This window comes from Carassius gibelio, chromosome B7 (genome assembly GCF_023724105.1).
Source record: "Carassius gibelio isolate Cgi1373 ecotype wild population from Czech Republic chromosome B7, carGib1.2-hapl.c, whole genome shotgun sequence".
NCBI classification, from domain to species: domain Eukaryota; kingdom Metazoa; phylum Chordata; class Actinopteri; order Cypriniformes; family Cyprinidae; genus Carassius; species Carassius gibelio.
Genome location: NC_068402.1, coordinates 6,385,923 through 6,406,797, shown reverse-complemented (window position 1 = coordinate 6,406,797; position 20,875 = coordinate 6,385,923). Strand labels below are relative to the sequence as shown.

At 36.5% G+C, this 20,875-nt stretch overlaps 1 protein-coding gene across 3 annotated transcripts in view; it reads right to left on the bottom strand.

Annotated features, from left to right (window-relative positions):
* The window catches only part of rgs12a (regulator of G protein signaling 12a), a 34,571-nt gene that overhangs the window by 4,611 nt on the left and 9,085 nt on the right, over positions 1–20,875 (bottom strand). Inside the window, exons 4-14 of one of the 3 annotated variants that reach the window (XM_052562329.1) lie at positions 9,065–9,083; positions 6,348–6,517; positions 6,079–6,171; positions 4,737–4,880; positions 4,468–4,650; positions 3,796–3,940; positions 3,142–3,230; positions 2,631–2,837; positions 2,463–2,536; positions 2,070–2,196; positions 414–504 (exon numbers count right to left, since the gene is read on the bottom strand). In XM_052562329.1, coding sequence (XP_052418289.1) covers positions 414–504; positions 2,070–2,196; positions 2,463–2,536; positions 2,631–2,837; positions 3,142–3,230; positions 3,796–3,940; positions 4,468–4,650; positions 4,737–4,880; positions 6,079–6,171; positions 6,348–6,517; positions 9,065–9,083 — 1,342 coding nt within the window. The remainder of the gene's footprint in view (positions 1–413; positions 505–2,069; positions 2,197–2,462; positions 2,537–2,630; positions 2,838–3,141; positions 3,231–3,795; positions 3,941–4,467; positions 4,651–4,736; positions 4,881–6,078; positions 6,172–6,347; positions 6,518–9,064; positions 9,084–20,875) is intronic. The other 2 variants (XM_052562330.1, XM_052562331.1) reach the window with 2 other exon arrangements.

The window sequence follows — 20,875 nt, the reverse complement described above, 5'->3', positions numbered from 1 at the left end:
CAAAACAATTACCCAAAGGAATGTTGAAATGACCCTGAACACAATTACTTGATATTATCAGAGAGAAGTGGAGAACTTGATAATGCACAGGGCCATGTGTGTATGTGTATGTGTGTGTGTTATGTTTTGATTTGAACATTTCTAAAGTTGTATTTCTAAAGCTTTGTATTTAAAGTTGTATCACTAAAAATGTGTTCTGTTATGGTTATAGGTTAACTAGACAAATCTATGGATTGTCCTCAGTGTTTTTTTTATTTATATAATATATATAAAAATGCAGAAAGTTTTCTGTGTGTGATAGGTTTAGGGTTAGGGGATATAATATACAGTTTGTACAGTAAAAAAAAAACAGTATGTATATGAAAAGGTGCTATAAAACGTGTGTGTGTGTGTGTGTGTGTGTGTGTGTGCACCTTTAGCAGGATCAGCCCTCTCCAGTACAACTCGTAGGCCATCAAGGTTTGATATGGGCACTCCAAGATCGAGAACCTCTGTCTCTCCACTCTACAAAATTTCAAGCATTTAACATTAGACTATTTGCTCTAGAAATGTGACTTTACAAATTAATTTTGATTGATGGCAGATACAGCTTACTGCTCCAGTTACATCAGTACAATTTAAGGTCTAAAGAAAGGCTTGATTAACCACAGAATATAATTTCTATGCATCTCTCAGTGAGTCCAGTAATGCACTCACAATAGGACAAAGACTATGGGACAAGACACTGCACTGGACATTAAATACATACTGTTTTGAAACAGTACCCATAATCAGGGGCATCAACTGACACTGTGGCACAAGCCCTAGTGAAAAACAGCTGTTCCCCAGTATAAATTTACTAATAAATCCTTCTCTGATGGAAGAGATTCCAATATATCGACCTGATAATCATGTTAGCCATGTTATAATATTTCAACAATCACATCATTAGTGTTTTCTACAAGCTGTTTAGAATCAAAACTAGTGATGCTACAGTCACAAATAATCACTCCTTTGATCTAATCAGTCAAACGGGTTTGTAATAATGTCTGAAGTTAAAAATCAATCAAACTGAATCATGAACAGTTCACTCACGCACTGAATCTTTTGCATCTGTTTCTCACACCATAACGAAATGCTTTATACTCCTGAACATTACACGTTAACATGTGACTACTTATTACATTTCTTAATAAGACATGTCTGTCTACAATCTACTATTTTTCGAATCCTGTCATGACCATATGATGTTACTATCATATTTAAATGTAAAAACTTCATTTACAAGAATTACAGTAATTCAAAAGGTGTATGCATCCTAAACAGTATTCCAGATGATTTAAGGATTATTCAGATAACTTTATAGCTGAAAAAACACAAAATATTTGTATGGAAGATTTTAAATAAGCACGTCTTGAACAGAAACACAAGCTGCACATTTCTGCTTTTTAATCTTCTGGAATGTCTTGCTCCACCAACACAGTTTGTGCTTGTTTTGAACTTGGTTTTGAAACCAGAACATTCCTCTAAACATTAAACACGGCTATGTGACTGAAACGTTAGCACCTGCTTTTAGCCTATCTGTAGTTTTAGCTATGTGTCACATAGATCTTCTTCAGTGCTTTTGAAGGCTAATGCTGAACGTCTGTGCTCTGTGATATAGTAAAAGCTTCATAGAGCACTGGCTAAAAATAAACTAGCTTTCATGCTTTGCGGAGCTGGGAAGTGGCTTTGTTTCATGCCATTACAGTCTTTTCTCTTTGCTTAGTGCTGTCTTCCATTAACTTCTAAAAGCTGGATCAGATGACCACGTTTGACGTTTAAGAGGGGAAAAACTGCAGCGTTCCTGTTATACCACATAACTCCACACCCAATGAGACCCAACCAGCTGCATTCACAGTACATTTCACATCAGGAAATCCTATTGTTTTAAATTTGACATAATATATTAAAACAATTGAATCTAAAATCATCAGATTTTACTTTCTTTTGTATAAAGACTGTATTCAGACCTGTACTGACAGTATGCACAGCAGAAACACACAACATATGCCAGCCATATGTGTAACTGGTCACAATCAATCACTTACTATTCTTGCAACCAAGTCACCAAGGTGGAGTCCATACTTGGCAACCACAGGACGCAGAACCTCAGTCACAGGTTTTGTGGGCTTTGCTTTCAACCCAACGGATCTGTTAATGGGTACCAGGTCCAGTCTGAAAATAACATGCAGGGTGGATTTATTTATAGTCTAGTGGCAACCACAGCACGCATTTGTTTGATAGTCTTTTCTACATTTATGTCATATGGTGCTCTCAGAGAGAAGAGAACATACTTGTATTGAAGAGCATTTCCTTCTGAATATAAAAAGCAACATAACTACATTTGGTTGCAAATATTTGGGTCATTTAATACTTCGAGATTATCATGAACTTTCAACTGATGAATAGTTAAAAAGAGAGATGATAATAACTAAATGTACCTGAACAAAGTGCGTTTCTCAAGACGAAGTTCTCGAGAGCTGAGTGTAATACTATCTTGGTCCAACACCAAAGGCTGCACAGAGAAAAATGGGGCGGGGAAAGAGAAATCTTAGCATTCATAGAATAACTAAAGGAGATGTTATAAAAGCTGCGCAGGGTCTCTCTACCTTCTCTCCTCCGGTGAGAAAGAGGTCGACAGCAGCCAGGTTGATGTGCTGTTTTTGACAGAGCTCTAGCAGCACCTGTCTGATGGAGGCGCCCTGACGTAGAGGAATGGAGCAGCTGGAGCCGTCAGGCAGCATTACTGTACACGTCCTGACACATCGCTCTATGTTCTTTTCCCAAACAGAACCAGAACTTATCAGCTCACACTGCTTTACACATACAAAATATTATAAAACAATCAAAGTTTTTTGTTCATTTTTTGATGTGCCAATTTGCTACATTGCCTTAAAACTGTAAACAGTTAATTTTATTATGTCAAATTACTAGTGTGGAAAGTTTTTATATTCTTATCATTTTCATTAACAAAGCACTCAGTAAAACTCTCAGTAATGGATGATCACAACTGTTCCATTGATTTGCTGAAAACCCTCCCCTTGCACACCTCATGTCTAAGTACTGTTGTAACTCTCTAGTGTCCTAAATGGTGCACTCCCAAACTCCCAATCCTCTTACCTCATTCTTTCCTCCGGAAGACCAAGTGTTGAGCTCTTGACTCGCACCAGAAGACAGAGAACCCTGAGACCCCCTCCGCCCATTACAGTCTGTCCATACATATAGATAACCAATCAAAACATGGCAGATGTCACATATCACATATTAGCATACATTAAACTGGTTTCATATGTTTACAGCGTACAAAATATATTTACCAAAAATAAACATATTGTAAGAAAAGCTGTCGCATGAATTCAATACGTTTAAATTAAGGAAATCTTTCTATGCTTTTGATGTCAAACAAAAGGGTGATTCTTCAACTATGGATGGATGCTGACAAAAATGTTGGTTGGTGTGGACATAAATGACACAACTAATTTATGCAATAAAAACTGAAACATAAAAATCAACCCCACAGAAGCTAGGAAACACATAGATGTGTGAACACTGAAGAAACAAGGGTGTCACTCAAGGTTGATCAAGTTTTGTTAAATTGTTTGTTTATGATCATTTCGTGTTGAAAGAACACTCTGTATAGCGTTTACACGTCTTAAACACCATCAGCTCGTTAAGAAAAATCAACAGCAGACAGGGTCAGATCTATAGAAATAGTTGATCTTATATATACAGGAGGTTAAATAATTGCTGATGAGATACTGTTTTGAGACTCACTGTAAGGTAAATCTGGGGCGTCTCTTTTCTTCTGTCCTTTCCCAATACTTGGATATCTGTACCAGGAAAAGAAGCCGTTTTTCTTATCAGAGGTTTTCTCTCTGAGGTCATCACTTGACCTGCCTGTTTTGGGTCTCCTATTTTCCTGTAACACAACATGACACAATCAGACAGAATACTATAGCAGTAAATCAGGCTAAAGCTATAGGAAATCTCAGCATACATTGTGTCCATTAAATGTATTCTGTACAGCTAGCATGGAATTAAGCAGTGGGCAGTAATGTCAAAACTTTACAGCATTGTTTTATATTATTATTATTATTATGTAAACTGCAGTATATTATTTAAGTCTAAAAATATTTGTAGTATTTATAGTATTTATAATTTTTTTCATATTAATATTTTGATATTGTTATGGTTTGATTATTTAATTTAAAAAACTGATGTAGCAATTATTATTTTTAATAACAAAATAAATTAATTACATTAAAATCATGTCATTTGAAACAGCTGGGCTCTATATTAACACAGCAAATCATAATGTTGCTCTGCAACCATAGACAACTTATAAAAAACAGGTGTAAACAAAAACCAAAAGCATTTATTATGTTACTCATAATTTATCTGCCACAAAGCTTTCTTGAGATATTGCTGCTGTAGTGAGATTAGTACCTTCTTAGGTGTGGAGAAAGTGGAACGGTCAGAGTTGAGGCTGTGCTTGGAGGGGGCGGGGCTACAGGGAATCGGGCAGGGGTCAGGGAGAGGTCGAGCCTCTACCTCAGCCAGCATGCACTCCTGATAGAGAGTGGACTTCAGGAACCGAGCGTAACTGTCCATCTTCATCAGGTTAAAGATCTGCAGGCATGAGTCAAGGTTTAATGAAGGTTAGGTTTCTTAGTCACACAATGGCGACTGCTATGTGAATGTGGGAGTTTATCGACCTGCAGCTGTGGCTGTTTGAACATGTTAGGCTGTGGAGCTGTCAGGACGTCGTCAGCAAGCTGAGCTTGACTATCGATGTTCACCGGCGTGGTAGCTTTACTTGAAAGGAAACGATTGTAGATCTCTTTGGCTTTCTGGGACAGCTGAAAGACAACAACTATGTTTACGATCAAAAACATATTGACCTGCATAAACCCGGCTCTTAAAGGGATGGACCCACTTTATATTAAGTGGCCTTAACTACTATTTACTTACATTTTAATTAATAATTTAGTACAATGTACTTATTGTGTACATACATGTTTTTACATTGTACTCATATTTTTAAAAACTACATGTAATTACATCTGTATTTAATTTCTGTAATTACATTTATAATTACACTGTTGACCCATACTTTTCACCTTAACCCAACCTTAAACTTACCCATACCTCCAACCCTCTCCCTAACCTTACCCCATCCCACCTCAATAGCAGCAAAAGTGTTTTACAATACATTATGAACACAATAAGTACATTGTACTTATTTTTTTATGTAAGTACATAGTAGTTAAGTCCACCTAATATAAACTGGGACCGAACACCAACTGTTTTATTACCAGCAATCTTCAAAATCTTTTTTATGTTCAACGTAAGAAAGCAACTCATACAGGTTTAAAACAACATGAGGGTGAATAGATGATGACAGAATTTTCTTTTTTGGGTGAACTGCCCCTTTACATGATAACTTACCCCAAAAAATTTGAATTCTTTCATCACCTTCTTTCATTCACCTTAATGTCGATTAAAACACATACATACACCAGTGATGTTACTATTAACTAAAACTATTACAGTATAAACACACAATGAAAAACTTAAATTAGAACTGCCAACTAATAAAAATCACAAAAGCACATTAAATTACTTAAACTTAAAAGAAAATTGTAAAAATATTCAAAATATTAATAATTTCTGTAACAGTATAAAAATAATACTGGAATACACAGACACCCTTCATGTTAAATTTTTTAAGTTTTTTCCTCACACAAAGCTATTAAACTGTTTCAAAACTTGGAATATAGTGCACAAATCATGAAGACTTATTTTGTCGTGCTTTTATGACTTTTTTTGTTTTGTTTTTTGTTTTGTATTTTGAGAAACCAGGATATTCTACTTCTCATACTTGTTTTATTTTTCCACAGAAGAAGAAAGCCGTTAAGATTTCAAACAACATAGGGGTAAGTAAATAATGCCAGTATTTTCATTTTTAGGTGAATTATCACTTTAAGGGTCTTTGAGCAAGATGACTGAATATGTGTGATTGTGGGAAATGTCTGTGTATGTGTTACAGATGATTACCTGCTTTTTGTCATGTTCTGGAACTTGGCTAAAGCATTCACAGGCCTGCCAGAATAAGATGTTTTCCTCACTAAACTCTTTCTTTAGAAACTCCTGCAGGAACACAGAAAAGTACATTTGGTTCTAAACTACTATTCTCTAACATTATGATATGGTGTCAACAAACGAAACAACACAACATCTGATATACAAAAAGGCAAGCTCACAGGCCATAGGAATTGTATTAAGTTAACAATAAGCAAATGTCTAAGACACACTCCAGTACTTACAGAAAAATAGCGGACACCCACAGGATCCTGGAGCAAACGCTCAAAGCTGGCGGCCCATGATGCAACACGGCGCTCTGAGAAGCGACAATGGTTGGTGACGCAGGGCAGACTACCGTTACTTTCCAAACTGCTCACGCTGCCGCAGTCAGGACGCTCGAGACCACTGCGCTCTGGACAAGACAAAGAGTAAATATGAGAGTCGAGATGATTTAGGTTCAGATTGTTGAACTGTTTCCCTTCTCTGTTCTGAGATGAAATGTCTTTAATACTGTGGCATTAGGTGAGGAATAGGAATGATTTTTCATTTTAGGATGACAATATGCATAATTTCAGTCAGTAGTGTTACAAATGTAATGTTTTTTTTTTCCTTTTACTGTTTTCAAACGGGTTTACTTCAATTAGAAATTAGTTTGTCAAACAGTCTCACTGCAAACTCACACCATTGGTTGAGCGAGTGTTGCTGTGTTGGCCTGGTCAGGTTTGCTCAAACTAGGTAATGTTGAAAAGGTCACAGAGCCACAGTGTTTACACATTTTTGATAAAATCTATGTAAAAAGCCCTTACTCATGGTTTAGGGTTAGAAGAATTTTAACATTTTAAATGGATACTCCACCCCAAAATGAACATTTTGTCATTAATCACTTACCCCCATGTTGTTCCAAACCCGTTAAAGCTTTGCTCGTCTTCAGAACACAATTTAAGATATTTTGGAAAAAGCCCGGGAGGCTTACATTTTCAGTGTCCAGAAAAGTATGAAAGACATTGTCAGAATAGTCCATCTGCCATCAGTGGTTGAACCGTAACATTATGAATCGAGGAAAATACGACGAAGAAAACAAAAATAACAACATTATTCAACAATTTGTCTCCTCTGTGTCTCTCCACATCACCGTAGCACCATTTTGGAGAATATGAGCAGAACAAAGCCTGCTTATGCTTTTCTGTGTGAGCTGCGCCACGCGGATACATTTTCTATGTGTAATTACGCTTTCATTTGAAAGAAAACGGCGCATCAATGCAGCGCAGCTTTTGTTTTCTTGGCGTACAAAAAGTATTCTCACTGCTTCATAACGTTGTGCAAACTTTCCTTACTTTAACAAAGGAAAAGCAGTCTCCTCTCGAAATCCTCCGATATTCTTCTTAACAAATCCTTGTTTTGTACTTCTAATTAGTGACTGTTGTTTTGTTTTGATCTCTCTGCTGCGTTTCCGTGTGCATCACATCTGAGCTGCGCATGCGTAAAGCTGACCTCATACATCATTCGACCGGAACAGCTTCGTGAGCGCAAGCTAGATTAAATTGATTATTACATTTTGAATATGGATATTTTTTCTTCCAAAATACATTGATTCACTACAGAAGGATTTGTTCACCCAACCCCCCCCCCCCCCCCCCAGTGCCATGTGAGACACTGTTTTTCAATGGATGCGCTTTATATTAAAATTCTCATGGACCAATGGACCAAATTCGTCTGAAAGAAGAAAGTCATATACCCCTAGGATGACTTCAGGGTGAGTCATTTATGCCTTAAGTTTCATTTTTGACTGAACTAACCTTTTAAATTGTGTTCCGAAGATGAATAAAGCGTTTACAGGTTTGGAACGACATGGGGCAAGTGATTAATGACAAAATGTTAATTTTGAGGAGGAGTAAACCTTCAACTTTAAAGTGTTGCTGATCTGAATACAAAAATTTAAAAGATTAAAGCTAAAATATGTAACTTGTGCTGTTTTTATCTTTGTAACAAACTGTTGCGGTCCCTATCATGTGTAATATTTGTTTTCCTTGCTTTTCGTTAGACAAGTCCAGACAAACCTCAAAACTTTCTCTCTAAATATTGCTGTCATAACTGCCTTCAGACAAATTAAGGGAAACTTCCTCATTGGTCTGCTGACAGTTTTAATGACACTGCGAGATATGTTGTAAGGTCTCTAAAGATTAAAAAAAGTACAATAAAACAGTAATATTGTAAGTTATCAAAATAACGTATGTTTAATAATTTTAAAAGGCATTTCTTTATTGTGATAGCAAAATTAGATTTTTTTCAGCAGCCATTACTTCAGTGTTCAATCATTCTAAAAGACTGATTTAGTGCTCAAGAGACATCATTTCATTATAATCGCTGAAAACAGTTGCGCTGCTTAATATCTTTTTAGAAATACATGTTTTTTGCTGTTCAATAGAAGAGCAGTTATTTGAAATAGAGATCTTTTGTAAAATGACTGTCTTTACTGTCACTTTTGATTTATTTAACATATCCTTTCTAAAATAAAAATATTAATTATTACTTTTTAAAAACATCTTACTGACCCAAAACTTTTGTAAAAAGGTGTATCTAAAAGTCATTGACTACAGATTTCACTTCCAAAGTGTTTTCTTTATTCTCAGTGTACAAATGAAGTGCACTTGCTTAAATTATGATCTTGTACTTCTCGTAACATTTTTCTTCTATCTCTTCATAGACAAATGTAACACTTTAAGACTACACAAATAAAATGTAATGGCTCACACAACAAACATCAGAACAACAGAACAGAACAACATATATATATATATATATATATATATATATATATATATATATATTTTTTTTTTTTTTTTTTAATTAATTTTTTTATAATAGCAGCCTCTACTTAAAGCTAACTTCAGAACTCATTAAACAACTTCCTGAACTCATTGGTTTTGCTTGTTAGAAAGGGTTGAAACAGAGTACTCACCTCTATCTGATGCAGCCGACTGAAAGAAAAGAAAAAAAGACATGAATGAACAATTGCCATCCTGACTTCGGTGGGGTAAAGGAGGAGAAAAAGAGGAGAGAGGTAAAGTTACAGAGCTGGAGAAAGTGCCTGCAGACATCTCTGCAGTCTCTCTCATCTTAACTGAATGTGTGTGATGTGTGTTTGTCGAGAGGGGAGGGTTTCTACATATGGTCGTTGATGTAGCTGTGTGTAATAACACGCAGCTGTTTGCACCTCTGCTCTGGTTACTGCCCACAAAAACACACACACATCAAATGACCTGACCCAAGTCTACCCAGACACTCGCAAAGACCATAACTTTAACAAAGAGCTTTTCATGTCATAAAACACTCCTGCATCTCTGAGTATGGAGGGAAACTTGATTGAAAAGAAGAATGCAAATCAATATGCAAGTCTCAGGTGGAAGTTGACCAATATGGTAGAACCATATAATAACTTATCTTACAGCCTATTTGTTAACATCAGCATCCCAGAGACCAACAGAGGTGTGTATATGTGTGTGTGTAGGCTGGGAGCAAAGCACATGTACAAACACACACCGTGTTTGTTCAGTGGGAGGAAGTGTAACAGAATGAGGGCAGTTACTGAGACAGCAGATGGACACACAAAGGAACAGAGACTTTTCTGAGGTGAACACGAATTAGATTTTTGAAGGTGGGAGGTAGAAGTTCTTTGTTGGCACATAATAAAATGATAGAATTAGATTCATGACTCATAGCACCTCTGGACAATGTTTACTGAGTGATATCATGCATGAACATGCACTATTCTGTCTGGTGCCATTGAACCAGACGGATTTGTTTCATAGAGAGTTTTAATTTCAGCCGCAGGCACTTTTCATTGTATTCACCACTAAACCAATGCCAAACTTACAGCCATCCAAACAAATCTTTCCTTCTAGACACTGATGCACTCAGTGCATTTCAGGAATGTTCCAGGTTCAACAGTAATGCAGTTACAATGGACGTCTAAGGGGCATGACATTACACAGTGTTTAAAATCAGAAATGAGCAATAACGTTTACAAAAGTTAATACATTTACGGATAACTTTTCTAGGCCGATGAGATTATTCATGCACACGTTATATATATATATATATAAAAACTGATATAATATTTGGCATAAATAACAAGTAGGCATGCACCAATATAATTTTGGTAGCACTTTATTTTACAGTCCTGTTCCAAATGTACATACTATGTACTTATTATACTAATTACAATAACTGTGTAATAACTAGGTACTAACCCTGAACCTACCCCTAAACCTAACCCTACCCCATATAGTTATCTTGTGTTACCAGAACTTTCTTAGATGAATACACTGTAAATACACTATAAGTACATGTTAGTACAAGTACTGTAAAATAAAGTGCAACCATAATTTTTTCCAGAACAGGCTGATATCGATACTTTTGTTTCTGGTACTTGCCAAAGCCGAGTGGCCAATACCTGTTTTTTCATTGCATTTACAATTATTTTAAAAATACTGGGCACAGAAACCAAAATAACCAAAAGAGTATGTATAATGTTAGTTGGCTTAGTTCATTTAGCAAATAGATATTTCCTTCAGTTGTTTTCGCAATGTCAGACTAGTAATCGCACTACTCACATGCATATTGTTTAAGCATCGTTTCTACATTTTGGGAATAGGGACATTTATTCTGGAGCAATGCCTTGCCCCATGACTTCCACTTTGTGTTCAGTATTGTAAACACGTTTTGCCAGAGATGAGTCAAAATTATTCATGGAACATAGAAAATGAATGAATGAGTAAATAAATAAATAAATGGTTTTCATTGTTTGTAACTATGTCATCATTTAGCTGAGCTGAAATCACAAAAGTAAGGAGTATTCATACATGTCATATATTATATCTGGTAAGGAGTTAAAATAGCAGCTCATCAGCATTCAGAAATGGCAAATTCCAGTCTCAGTGTGTCACCATTCTCAAATCAGAGCTCTTCTGACACTATCAACATGACTAACGGAGAGCTATTTATATTCTAATAAAAGACAAGGATATTGAGAATGGAGAACAGCCAAAAGTGGACACATATGACTTGATTCATTGTGGTTCATGTGAAGGACATCTTTCTGTTATCTTACAAAAGGGTTTGACCAGTGATATAGAAAGTGCTAAACACTGACACTTCAGTGATGATCTAAGACAGAAAAGAATCCTCAAATTATTAAAAATGTTATCAAGGTCAAACAAGAACATGAAGTGCTTGCAACCATTACTTTACATTTGTGAAAAATATGAACCAAATAAAATACATTTTCAGTAGATATAATAGTATAATATTGCTATGGAGTTCCTATGAGTCCATGATGATGTTCTAACTGATATTTGAAATGATGATATCAGATTATTTTCCTTGTTCAATATATTTTTTCAGTTTTATTATCTGTCAGCCATCACCAGAAATCCCACATTTAGAAAAGTAATAGCACAGCTCTCCGCACTACCAGCATGCATGATTTGAGCACTCATTCATCTCTGCAGCATAAACAGTGCAAGACAAGTTAGCTACACAACAAATTGAATAGTTTGAGGTGCATTTAAAATCCTTACCCTATATAGCAAGAGCAATAATGAAGTGAAGCTTTCCTTAGTGACAACAGCTAACAATATACAAATACTGAAGCATTCTATAAACATAAACATATGAAAACACTGCTAAAGCCTCATTTGCAATGTGTCTTTTTCCATCACATCCCAGTCCAAGAATGCTCTTAACACTGTGTACAGACTCAAGAGGGGGGGCATTGAAAAACCACAAGCCTCCAGGCCACTTCAAAGCGCAAAAGTGTCTTAAAATGGTGAGTTGCACAGGCCGGCTTAAGCTGAACAACTCAAACGAGGGTATACTAATATAATTCATGAGTCTTAGCCATTACTATTACAACCTCAATCCGAGACCCCTAGATAAAGACTTTGTTCTGATGTAAACCTCACTCTTCATAAGAACAGAAGAGGCCTCTTCTATGCGTCGAATTGAAGTGAGGGATGAAAGCTAGTAATGGGAAAGAGAAGGAGGATAGATTGAGAACGGAAGAAAATGAGAAGCTAAGAAACGGTGGAGCCTGAATACCGTTCGGTTTGTGCTACCACCCTGGTGTATTTGGTCAGAAACACTATGGCAACAATTCATCTCAGACCACAGACTGTGAGGCCACCAATGACACGCGTCTAAGGCAGGGGCGCTCTCTCTCTCTCTCTCTCTCTCTATATATATATATATCACACGCTCCCATGAGCAAACGTGTTATTAGACGGGGTTTCAGCAAAATCTGGTAGGCGTACTGCGTGGCAGGGTTCAGCTGTGGCTTACAGACATCTGGTTGTTGTGACCCGCCGCATGACTGAGGGATGTTTCTGTGAACAAATCAGATGCTTTGAAACTTATGAGAAGCAAAACCAAGGAACTGTATTTATGGATTCCAAGAGGAAATGATGAGGTAATTTCTGTGTTTAGAAGAAAACATGTTTGAGCCTGTTCACTAGAATAGGAAAGGGGAAATCTCACCGCAGATCATCAGACCATAACGAGGCTCATTTGCTTTCTTTGGTTCAAACTTGTGTTTGGATAACAGACCTGCACTTTAAAAATGATAGTTCATAGTTGTAAATACAATAAAGACTATTGGAGTGCATACTGCTGCAAATTCCTTACAATCACAAAGGACTTTCTTCTGAAGCCTTTGCACAACTTTGCCATCTACCCTTGTTCTCTTGAATCTTCACACCTCCACTGACGTTACGCAAATAACCTGAGCCACAACTACATGTGTGGCAAAAGCTGCAGAGACTCGCTCTGTTTATATTTCCACCTTCTGGAATACTTGAGGTGACGACTTGCCCTTTTAACCTCCATGAAATAAAACTGGTTTATACTCCTTTCATTTTGATGTGGATTTACATGCAGCGGTTTCATTGTCTTTACCCCAGACAGTTTACACTACCTCTAGGCTGTCGAATACAGTCTTTCTTCTCATTCGGGATGTTCTGTGAATTCAAACAAACACATTCTAGCTTCTTCTGGTGACATTTGTTGATAAAGAAAGACAAAACCCATCGCCAGAGCACACTATCTCTAAGCTACAGCTAAAAACACCATTACAAAAGGCAAGCAGTTGGTCTAAACAAAATATCTTGGCTTGTCATAACATGTTTAAACTGAAGTTACTGTAATACACATAGACAAAGACTATTTAAAAGGAGCCACAACTACAGGCGAGAACAAACTTAAAATGTTCAAGAGACTTAAATTGAAAAACAACTTGCATATTTGCTCTTTTAAAAAAATTATAATAATGTTTTAACAGATCTAAGGATTATATTATATTTGCTTCGCTAATAAAACCACTCTAACATAAAAATATAATAAAATATTAATAGAAATATATATATATTTAATACATTTTACAATTTAAATGTCAAAAATATATATATATAATCATACTTTAATTCAGTAAAGTATCAAATTAAATGTACTACATGCACAGATTTTGTTCTGTGATCTGTGTATCCAGTTATGTCCACAGGAAAATATTAATACAAATGTACAAATGTAAGTTAAGTAAATGAAATGCAATTAAGTTGTGACTAAATGTTCGACAACTGTGCCATTGTAGCTCATTTTAATTAGCTAAATTGAAACTAAAGTAAGTGAGGACAGACGTCCAGACACACAACTGTGGAAACATCAGACTGTGAGACAACTGTGTCTCAAGTCCAGCTGAGCCAGAGACTCCCTGCCGCAGCTGCTCGGTGTGGGAGTGCAAGAATGAAATAAAACAGCTAACGAGTAAAGCAGCTGATCCAATCAAGCCCGATCATTTGTACTTGACAAAAAAACAACAAAAAAAGAATGAAAGCACGATTGTAACCTGAGAAAAAGATTGTAGCACAAACTCACCACTCTTGGGGGACGCTTTTTCCTGAAGGAAAGTCTCCTAATGAAACTCATATTCAGGAGGCTTCTTCTCTTCGTCTGTGATTTCGGGTTCATTACTGCAAATGCATGTGTGGGTGATTGTGTGTGTATATGTGAATACCTGAAAATCTCCACCCAGGATCAGATAGCGACAAACAGTCTTGTCGGTACAGGTTCAGTCGGCCCCCAACATACGACAATATGTTAGAGACTAACTGAATGTTTTCTGCTGTAGTCATCCTAACTAACCTGTGATACTTCCTCAACCTCTTCCAACCAATCAGCTTCATAATCAAACTGCTCCCTGTATTTATTTCTAGTTTTTTTTTTTTTTTTTTTAGTTTAGTGAGGGAATTAATTTCCGTCCTTTAGACAAAGAATGTCCCATAAATTCAGATAATATTTTGTCATGTGATATTAATTCATTTCAGCCCACTGTACCATTTGCTTATTTTTAAGAAAATAACTGAAAAGTAATAAAAAAAAAACATAACATGAATTATAAAAAAAAAGACTATTTATCAATTAATATATTTTTATTAATTAAGCATTAAAGTGAATGTTAAATTTAAATATGATGAACTAAATATAGCAGATCGTTTTCATTATCGTTGATGTAATCACTATCGAAAAGCATTTTCATCTGCAGTCCTGTTAACCGAGTGAATGATTATTTGAAGAAGTGTCTGGAGATAAATTTAGATGTTTTAGCACTGGGCATGATGGGTGGGCCTTTCCCAGACTAAAGCTACCAGGGAAGGGTGATTATATTATATGCTGTTTGTCTTCTTCATTTTGGTTTCAAACCAGTTCTCAACTGCATTTTGGGGATTCTGTGGTAGGAAAAAATCGAGTTTGCCAGCTCTATATAGGCTGGGCTGGTGTGTATGTTTCTGAGTGAGAATAGACTGTGAGTGCATGAATGTGTGTATCTGGGTTGGGTGTGTATGCATGAGAGAGAGATAAAGAGGGCTGTAGATTTACAATATTAGTTTCCGCTTATTCTCAGTGAACAGCTCCAGATTAAGGAAGTGTCATTCTGCTGGGTGAGCAGCTTGATCTGACTTTATAAACTGACTGAATGAACACACTCCTACTGTACATGAGCTAAAAAAATATATTTTAAAGTTTAGCTGAAGCTGTAGCCCAGCAAAGCAAATATGATTCCAGAGTATTCTTTAAAGGGGGTAAATCAAATCTCTTCCTCTTATCCCTGGCAGACAACAAACTGCCTGAAAATAACATCAGAGACCTCGGAGGAAACTTCCTTTGTGCTCGACTGAGGAAAGGAAAGCCTGATAAGATGGTTTGCTCGAGCAAAATGTGTCTACATCAAGTGTTCATTATACTAGCTGCCAATTTTCATCCCTTTCTAAGCCCAGAACATTTAAACTAAAGAAAAAACATCACATGGTTTGCTATTCACCTAATATAAAGCAGTAACATCTCAATGAAACCACATGATTACAGTCAAGGACGAAAAACAAAACCAGATGCAAAATGGAAACCACAAAATATCGTTTACCAAGGCCACGTATTCTCTTCCCAACCATAAAACGAACCACAGCGATATTTTAACCGCTCTCTTTGAATACACTGCCTGTGCAAGACCGTACTTGTAATCATCAGGACAAAATGCAAAACTCACACTGACCTGGATCTTATGAGGAACAATGACTGGCTCGTCTCCAGGTGTAAATGATACCCCATTCATTTATAAGAGGTCACAACCGGAGGACAGTGTCGGAATGTTTGGCCTCTGGACAGAACATCCTACAATACACTACACTACAATACAGTACAGTATCTAACCTGCGATCTATAGTTACAGTCATCCTTCTAGTTTCCATTGATGTTTCTGTGTCCACATCCAGAGTGAATCAGTGAAAGTGAAACCTGTGTATCAGGTTAACTTGCAGTCTGCATATGTGGTATGCACATTAAGTTATTTTGCTGTAATATCTAAACTTTAAAGTGTAGACCAATAGCAGGAAAATATTAACCATGACCAACTACACTAATGATGGTTAAAAAGTTGTAAAAATATTGTAGATTTTTTTTTTTCAGTTTTGACAGAGTTATTTTTCATGAGGCAATTCCAATTAATGATCATAAGCAAATTTGTAGTGTAAAAGCTTGAATACAAATGCCCATAAGAGACATATCTGTGTGCGTTTACACAATTCCACATTTGCATCTGTGATTTGCACGGGATAAACATCTCTCCACTCCTTTGTGTAACGGTAAGTCCTGGACGAAAAGCATCCATCATCATCTAAGCTTAACCCATGACCCCACCCAAATACACTTTCAAGCGTTCTCTCTTTCTTCCCTCCCTTTGTACCGAACCAGTGGTCTTTCAAACTGAAACCTTACACTCATAATTATAAGCGGGAAGATCTCATTCCTGACAAAAATAGTTCCCTGTGACCAAGTGTATACCCGCCAACCGCTTTCAAAGCTATGGTGGAGTACTGGAAGGAGACGACCTGTTAAATGACTGAGTCAGGCTTGGGAATCAAGGAAATAGTTCATGGTATGCATGGAGGTTCTCCATTTTCAAAGAACCATTTTTAAATGCGAAGGGACTGAATAAAGTCTTGATTTACATTATTGTTTTAAGATCGGTCTCCATGTTAGTTATAGGCTATATTTACACTAGGGAACTTTCTTTTTTAAAACACATAACATTTGCTACGGTTACGCCTGATGCTTACACTTCTCCAGCATTTTCAACCCTCATGGCTGCCCACATTTGCTCTGTGTATCCTTGACGACCATGTCAACAATAACATCATGCTCATTGCTGTAGCTGCCAGTGACTAGCAACCAGCAGTGTTGCCCACTGCTTTCAATTGAAAGTAGCTAAAACTGGTAGCTAAATGTCACTAGATGCCATCATAATGGGAAATTCACGGATCTATATAAAGATCAGTGAGCAAGATGAGAACTTAGATGTCTTAGGTTTGTCCAAGAAGTTAAACTGAGAAATTGGAACTAAACTTTTGAAAAAAAGTCTCAAAAGGGGTATGGAAGTCACAAAATCTAGCTACAAAATAGCTAAATTAGAATCAATTGCCATGTGAAATGCGTTTTTGGTTGCGTAGTATGGATGGAGAATGTTTCTGAAACGCAGTGAAAACGCCAGTGTAGCTGAGGATCAGTTTCATTTTAAAACAAAACACACACTAGTGTAAACTTTAGTAAGCTCCCTACCTAGACAGAATTTTAAAGGCACAATACGTAAGAGTTTGTATTATTAAAACAATAACAAAGGTGAAGCTTGATGAGGCTATGAAGCAGGATGTTCACAGATGAGGTAATTAATACATTTTTTATTACCTGTACCTTACACACTTATTGAAACAACGAATAGATTATACAGAGAATGTGAGGAAAGAACATTTAAATTGTGAAAGAACATTATGACAGCGCAAGTTTAAGCACTCTCAAAAACTCCCCTTATAATCAGTAAAGCTGTCTATACAGTTTTATGGGTTGCACTTTATTTTACAGTACGTGTACTAACATATACTTATAGTGAACTTACAGTGTATTTATCTAAGAAAGTTCTGGTAACACAAGGTAACTACATGGGGTAGGGTTAAGTTTAGGGGTAGGTTCAGGGTTAGTACCTAGTTATTACATAGTTATTGCAATTACTATAATAAGTACATAGTATGTACATGAGGAACAGGACTGTAAAATAAAGTGCTACCGTTTTATTAATGAATGTCTTACATCATACCACTGGTCGTATATAGATCAGTGCATCATACGTACATCTGCACTTTGTTGTTTATGATGAGAGAATTTCTATGAGAGCTGTATTCAGTCAGTCAGTGCGTGCAGTGATCAAAAAACTCATCTGAACACCTCTGATTGGTCATTGCATTCATAAGCTCAACACCCTCGCATGTGATTGGTCATAATATATTGGTTATAATGCACAACACTGTAAAAAATCATGGCGCAACTTTGAGCAGATCTAAATTTAATGCTATGGCCAACACTTTTAGTTTCATTTTTATTTTTTTCGCAACAGCCAAAATGAATTTAGTTTAACTGTACAGCAGCATTTTTTGCCCGTGTGTTGCCATAGTTTCTACAAGCAGGGATATTACGTCACTGATAGGCTATTATTTAAAACTGGAATTTCTCTGAATTTACAAATCCTTGGAACTTTTGGGATAACAAATACACAACTGCATCAAAATATACCACACTGTACAAGCAGTTTTTGATTATTGTATTACAAAAATCTTACATATTGTGCCTTTAAGTGGTTCCATATTGAGGAATTCTGCCATCAAAAATATATTTTATTTAATTATGAATATAATACAGACAGATTATTACATTTACTTCAATCTAAAAGACAAAAAAGAAAAATTCTGCTATCATTTACTCACCCTCATGTCATTCCAAACCTTTATGAGTTGTTTTCTTATGTTGAACATAGAAGATATTTTGGAGATTGCTGGTAATCAAACAGTTGGTGGTTGCCATTGACTTCCATAGTACCTTCTTCAAACCTCCTTTATGTTCAACATAAGAAAGCAACTCATACAGGTTTGGAACAACATGAGGGTAAGTAAATGATGACAGAATTTGTATTTTTGGGTGAACTATCCCTTTAAGTGACAAATGTGATTCACACATTTAATTTTTGCATGAAATCTGCCAAGTGCATAAATGTAAATAATGGCGGGTCATGATCCATGTCAGCAGTTGTTGAAGGTAGTTGAAGCATAAAGTGCTGATTTGAAAAAGGTTAATAATGAAGGGTAACAAGCAGCTGAAAATGACTGCTAAGTTGCTCAAACAGGAAAAACTAAGCTGAGATAAAGAGAGAAAATTAGCCCCCTGGCTGCGTCCTTCAACAAATAAAAACAAACAAAGTCTGAGTATAACCCACATCAAACATTTTACATTAGCTTGCATTCTTTCATGTGAATAAGTCAATGTCTTGAAACAATTAGTTTGTACCATCACTAATGAGCAACAGTGATGTATGTCCATTTGAGGCAGACACTCCTCGAAAACTTTCACGTGATTATTTATTGTGTTACACCCTGTCTGCACCGGACACAATGCAACAACAGACGTGCCCAGTGTAGACATGCTGTTATCGTCCGATGCACCAGCTCTTGGTTAAAGGAAAGGGTTGTGGTGAGGCAGCAGTGAATACAGGTTGAGGGTGAGAAGGGTGTTATCTTTGGAGATAGCTAAGAGAGAGAGAACCATTGATATAGTTCACATCACTCTTCAAACGTTTGAAGATGCTAGCTTGGCATAACTATTAAAAAGTATTAAAGACCACTCACAACAATTAACAATATTGTAATGATATTAGCATTCACAAAAGTGGATATAATCAAAATAAGCACACACTGCAGTTTTGTCACCTTTCTCAAGCTCTTTAAACAGGTTGGAATCTGTTTGGCTGTCAATGGTTTTATTACTTATCATCTGGAAAAAACACGTTCACCCCAAAATGAAACTGTGATGTTTATCTGCTTACCCCCAGGGCATCCGAGATGTAGGTGACTTTGTTTCTTCAGTATTACACAAACCAAGATTTTTAACTCAAACGTTTTGATGTTGTAAAGACACAAAATTATTGGTCTGTGCAAAAAACTGAACAGTTTTTATAGTTTTTTTTTTTTTATCTCTGATACAGCAATGTCCGAACTGTTAGAACTTGTTCTCAGCAGCAGATGCATGAGGCGTCTTCTACGTCTTCTCTCAATTAGGAGTTTCCTTTCGCACCGCTTTAGTTCCAGAACTAAAATTTACAGTACTAAAGTGGACGATTTTTCACAAACTATTTGCCAGTACCATTTAAAGGGTTGCATTTGCACCGACCTTGTATACTAGGATGTGACACAAGCCGGTTGACAGCAATGTCACTTGTGCATGGCGTTCAACAACGTTAACAAAGAAGAATACCGTTAACAACAGGAGGATGGAGGATGCTGTGATCGGAGCTGTGTTTTTGTTGTGTCTCGCGGGATTCACAATAATGGACTTGGAATATCGACATAAACGTAAAGATATTTAAAGAATGGAAAGGTTGACACAACAACTACATTATGTTACACTGAGGTCTAAATCATGGTGTGTGAGGGCATTTTTGAATGCGTCTGGCCAATCAGTGTCTACTTACTTCACGTGTAGTATCAGTTGTGCTGGTTAGACCCTAATCTGGAGTAGAAGCTAATTTGGTTCTCAAAAAAGGCAGTATGGTACTAAAATCGCACCTAGTTCCTGAGGTGCGAAAATACCCAAAAGTGGGTAGTTCCACAATTAGTTCTGGTACTATGAAAAGGTTCCTGCTCTGCCAAAGGCCCTATTGGTCCACTTGAGATATAGATAGTGGTAATGGACTTATAAGTCTGCAATCTGCCATAAAGCAAGAAGAAGACGATGACATATCATGCGCCTGCTGCTGAGAACGTGCATAGGATGATGCGCTCAGGAAAGTTCTAACAGACTTTGGACATTGCGAGAATCAGATGTAAAAATATATATAAATACTCTTCAGTTTCTTGAACAGACCGATCGTTTTGTGTCTTTAGACATCAGTATACCGTCACGAGCCACAGGGTTAAATTTGGTTTTGTTTGTGTATGTTTTTCTTAAGTTTTATTGTATATTTTAGCCTTGATTCCCATCCACTTACATTATAGACTTACAGTGATAGACTTTAACGGTTTGAGTTAAAAATCTTGTTTTGTGTTCTATTGAAGAAACAAGGTAACCCACATCTTGGATGCCCTGGGGGTAAATAGATAAACATCAAAATTCCTACAAACTATACCTT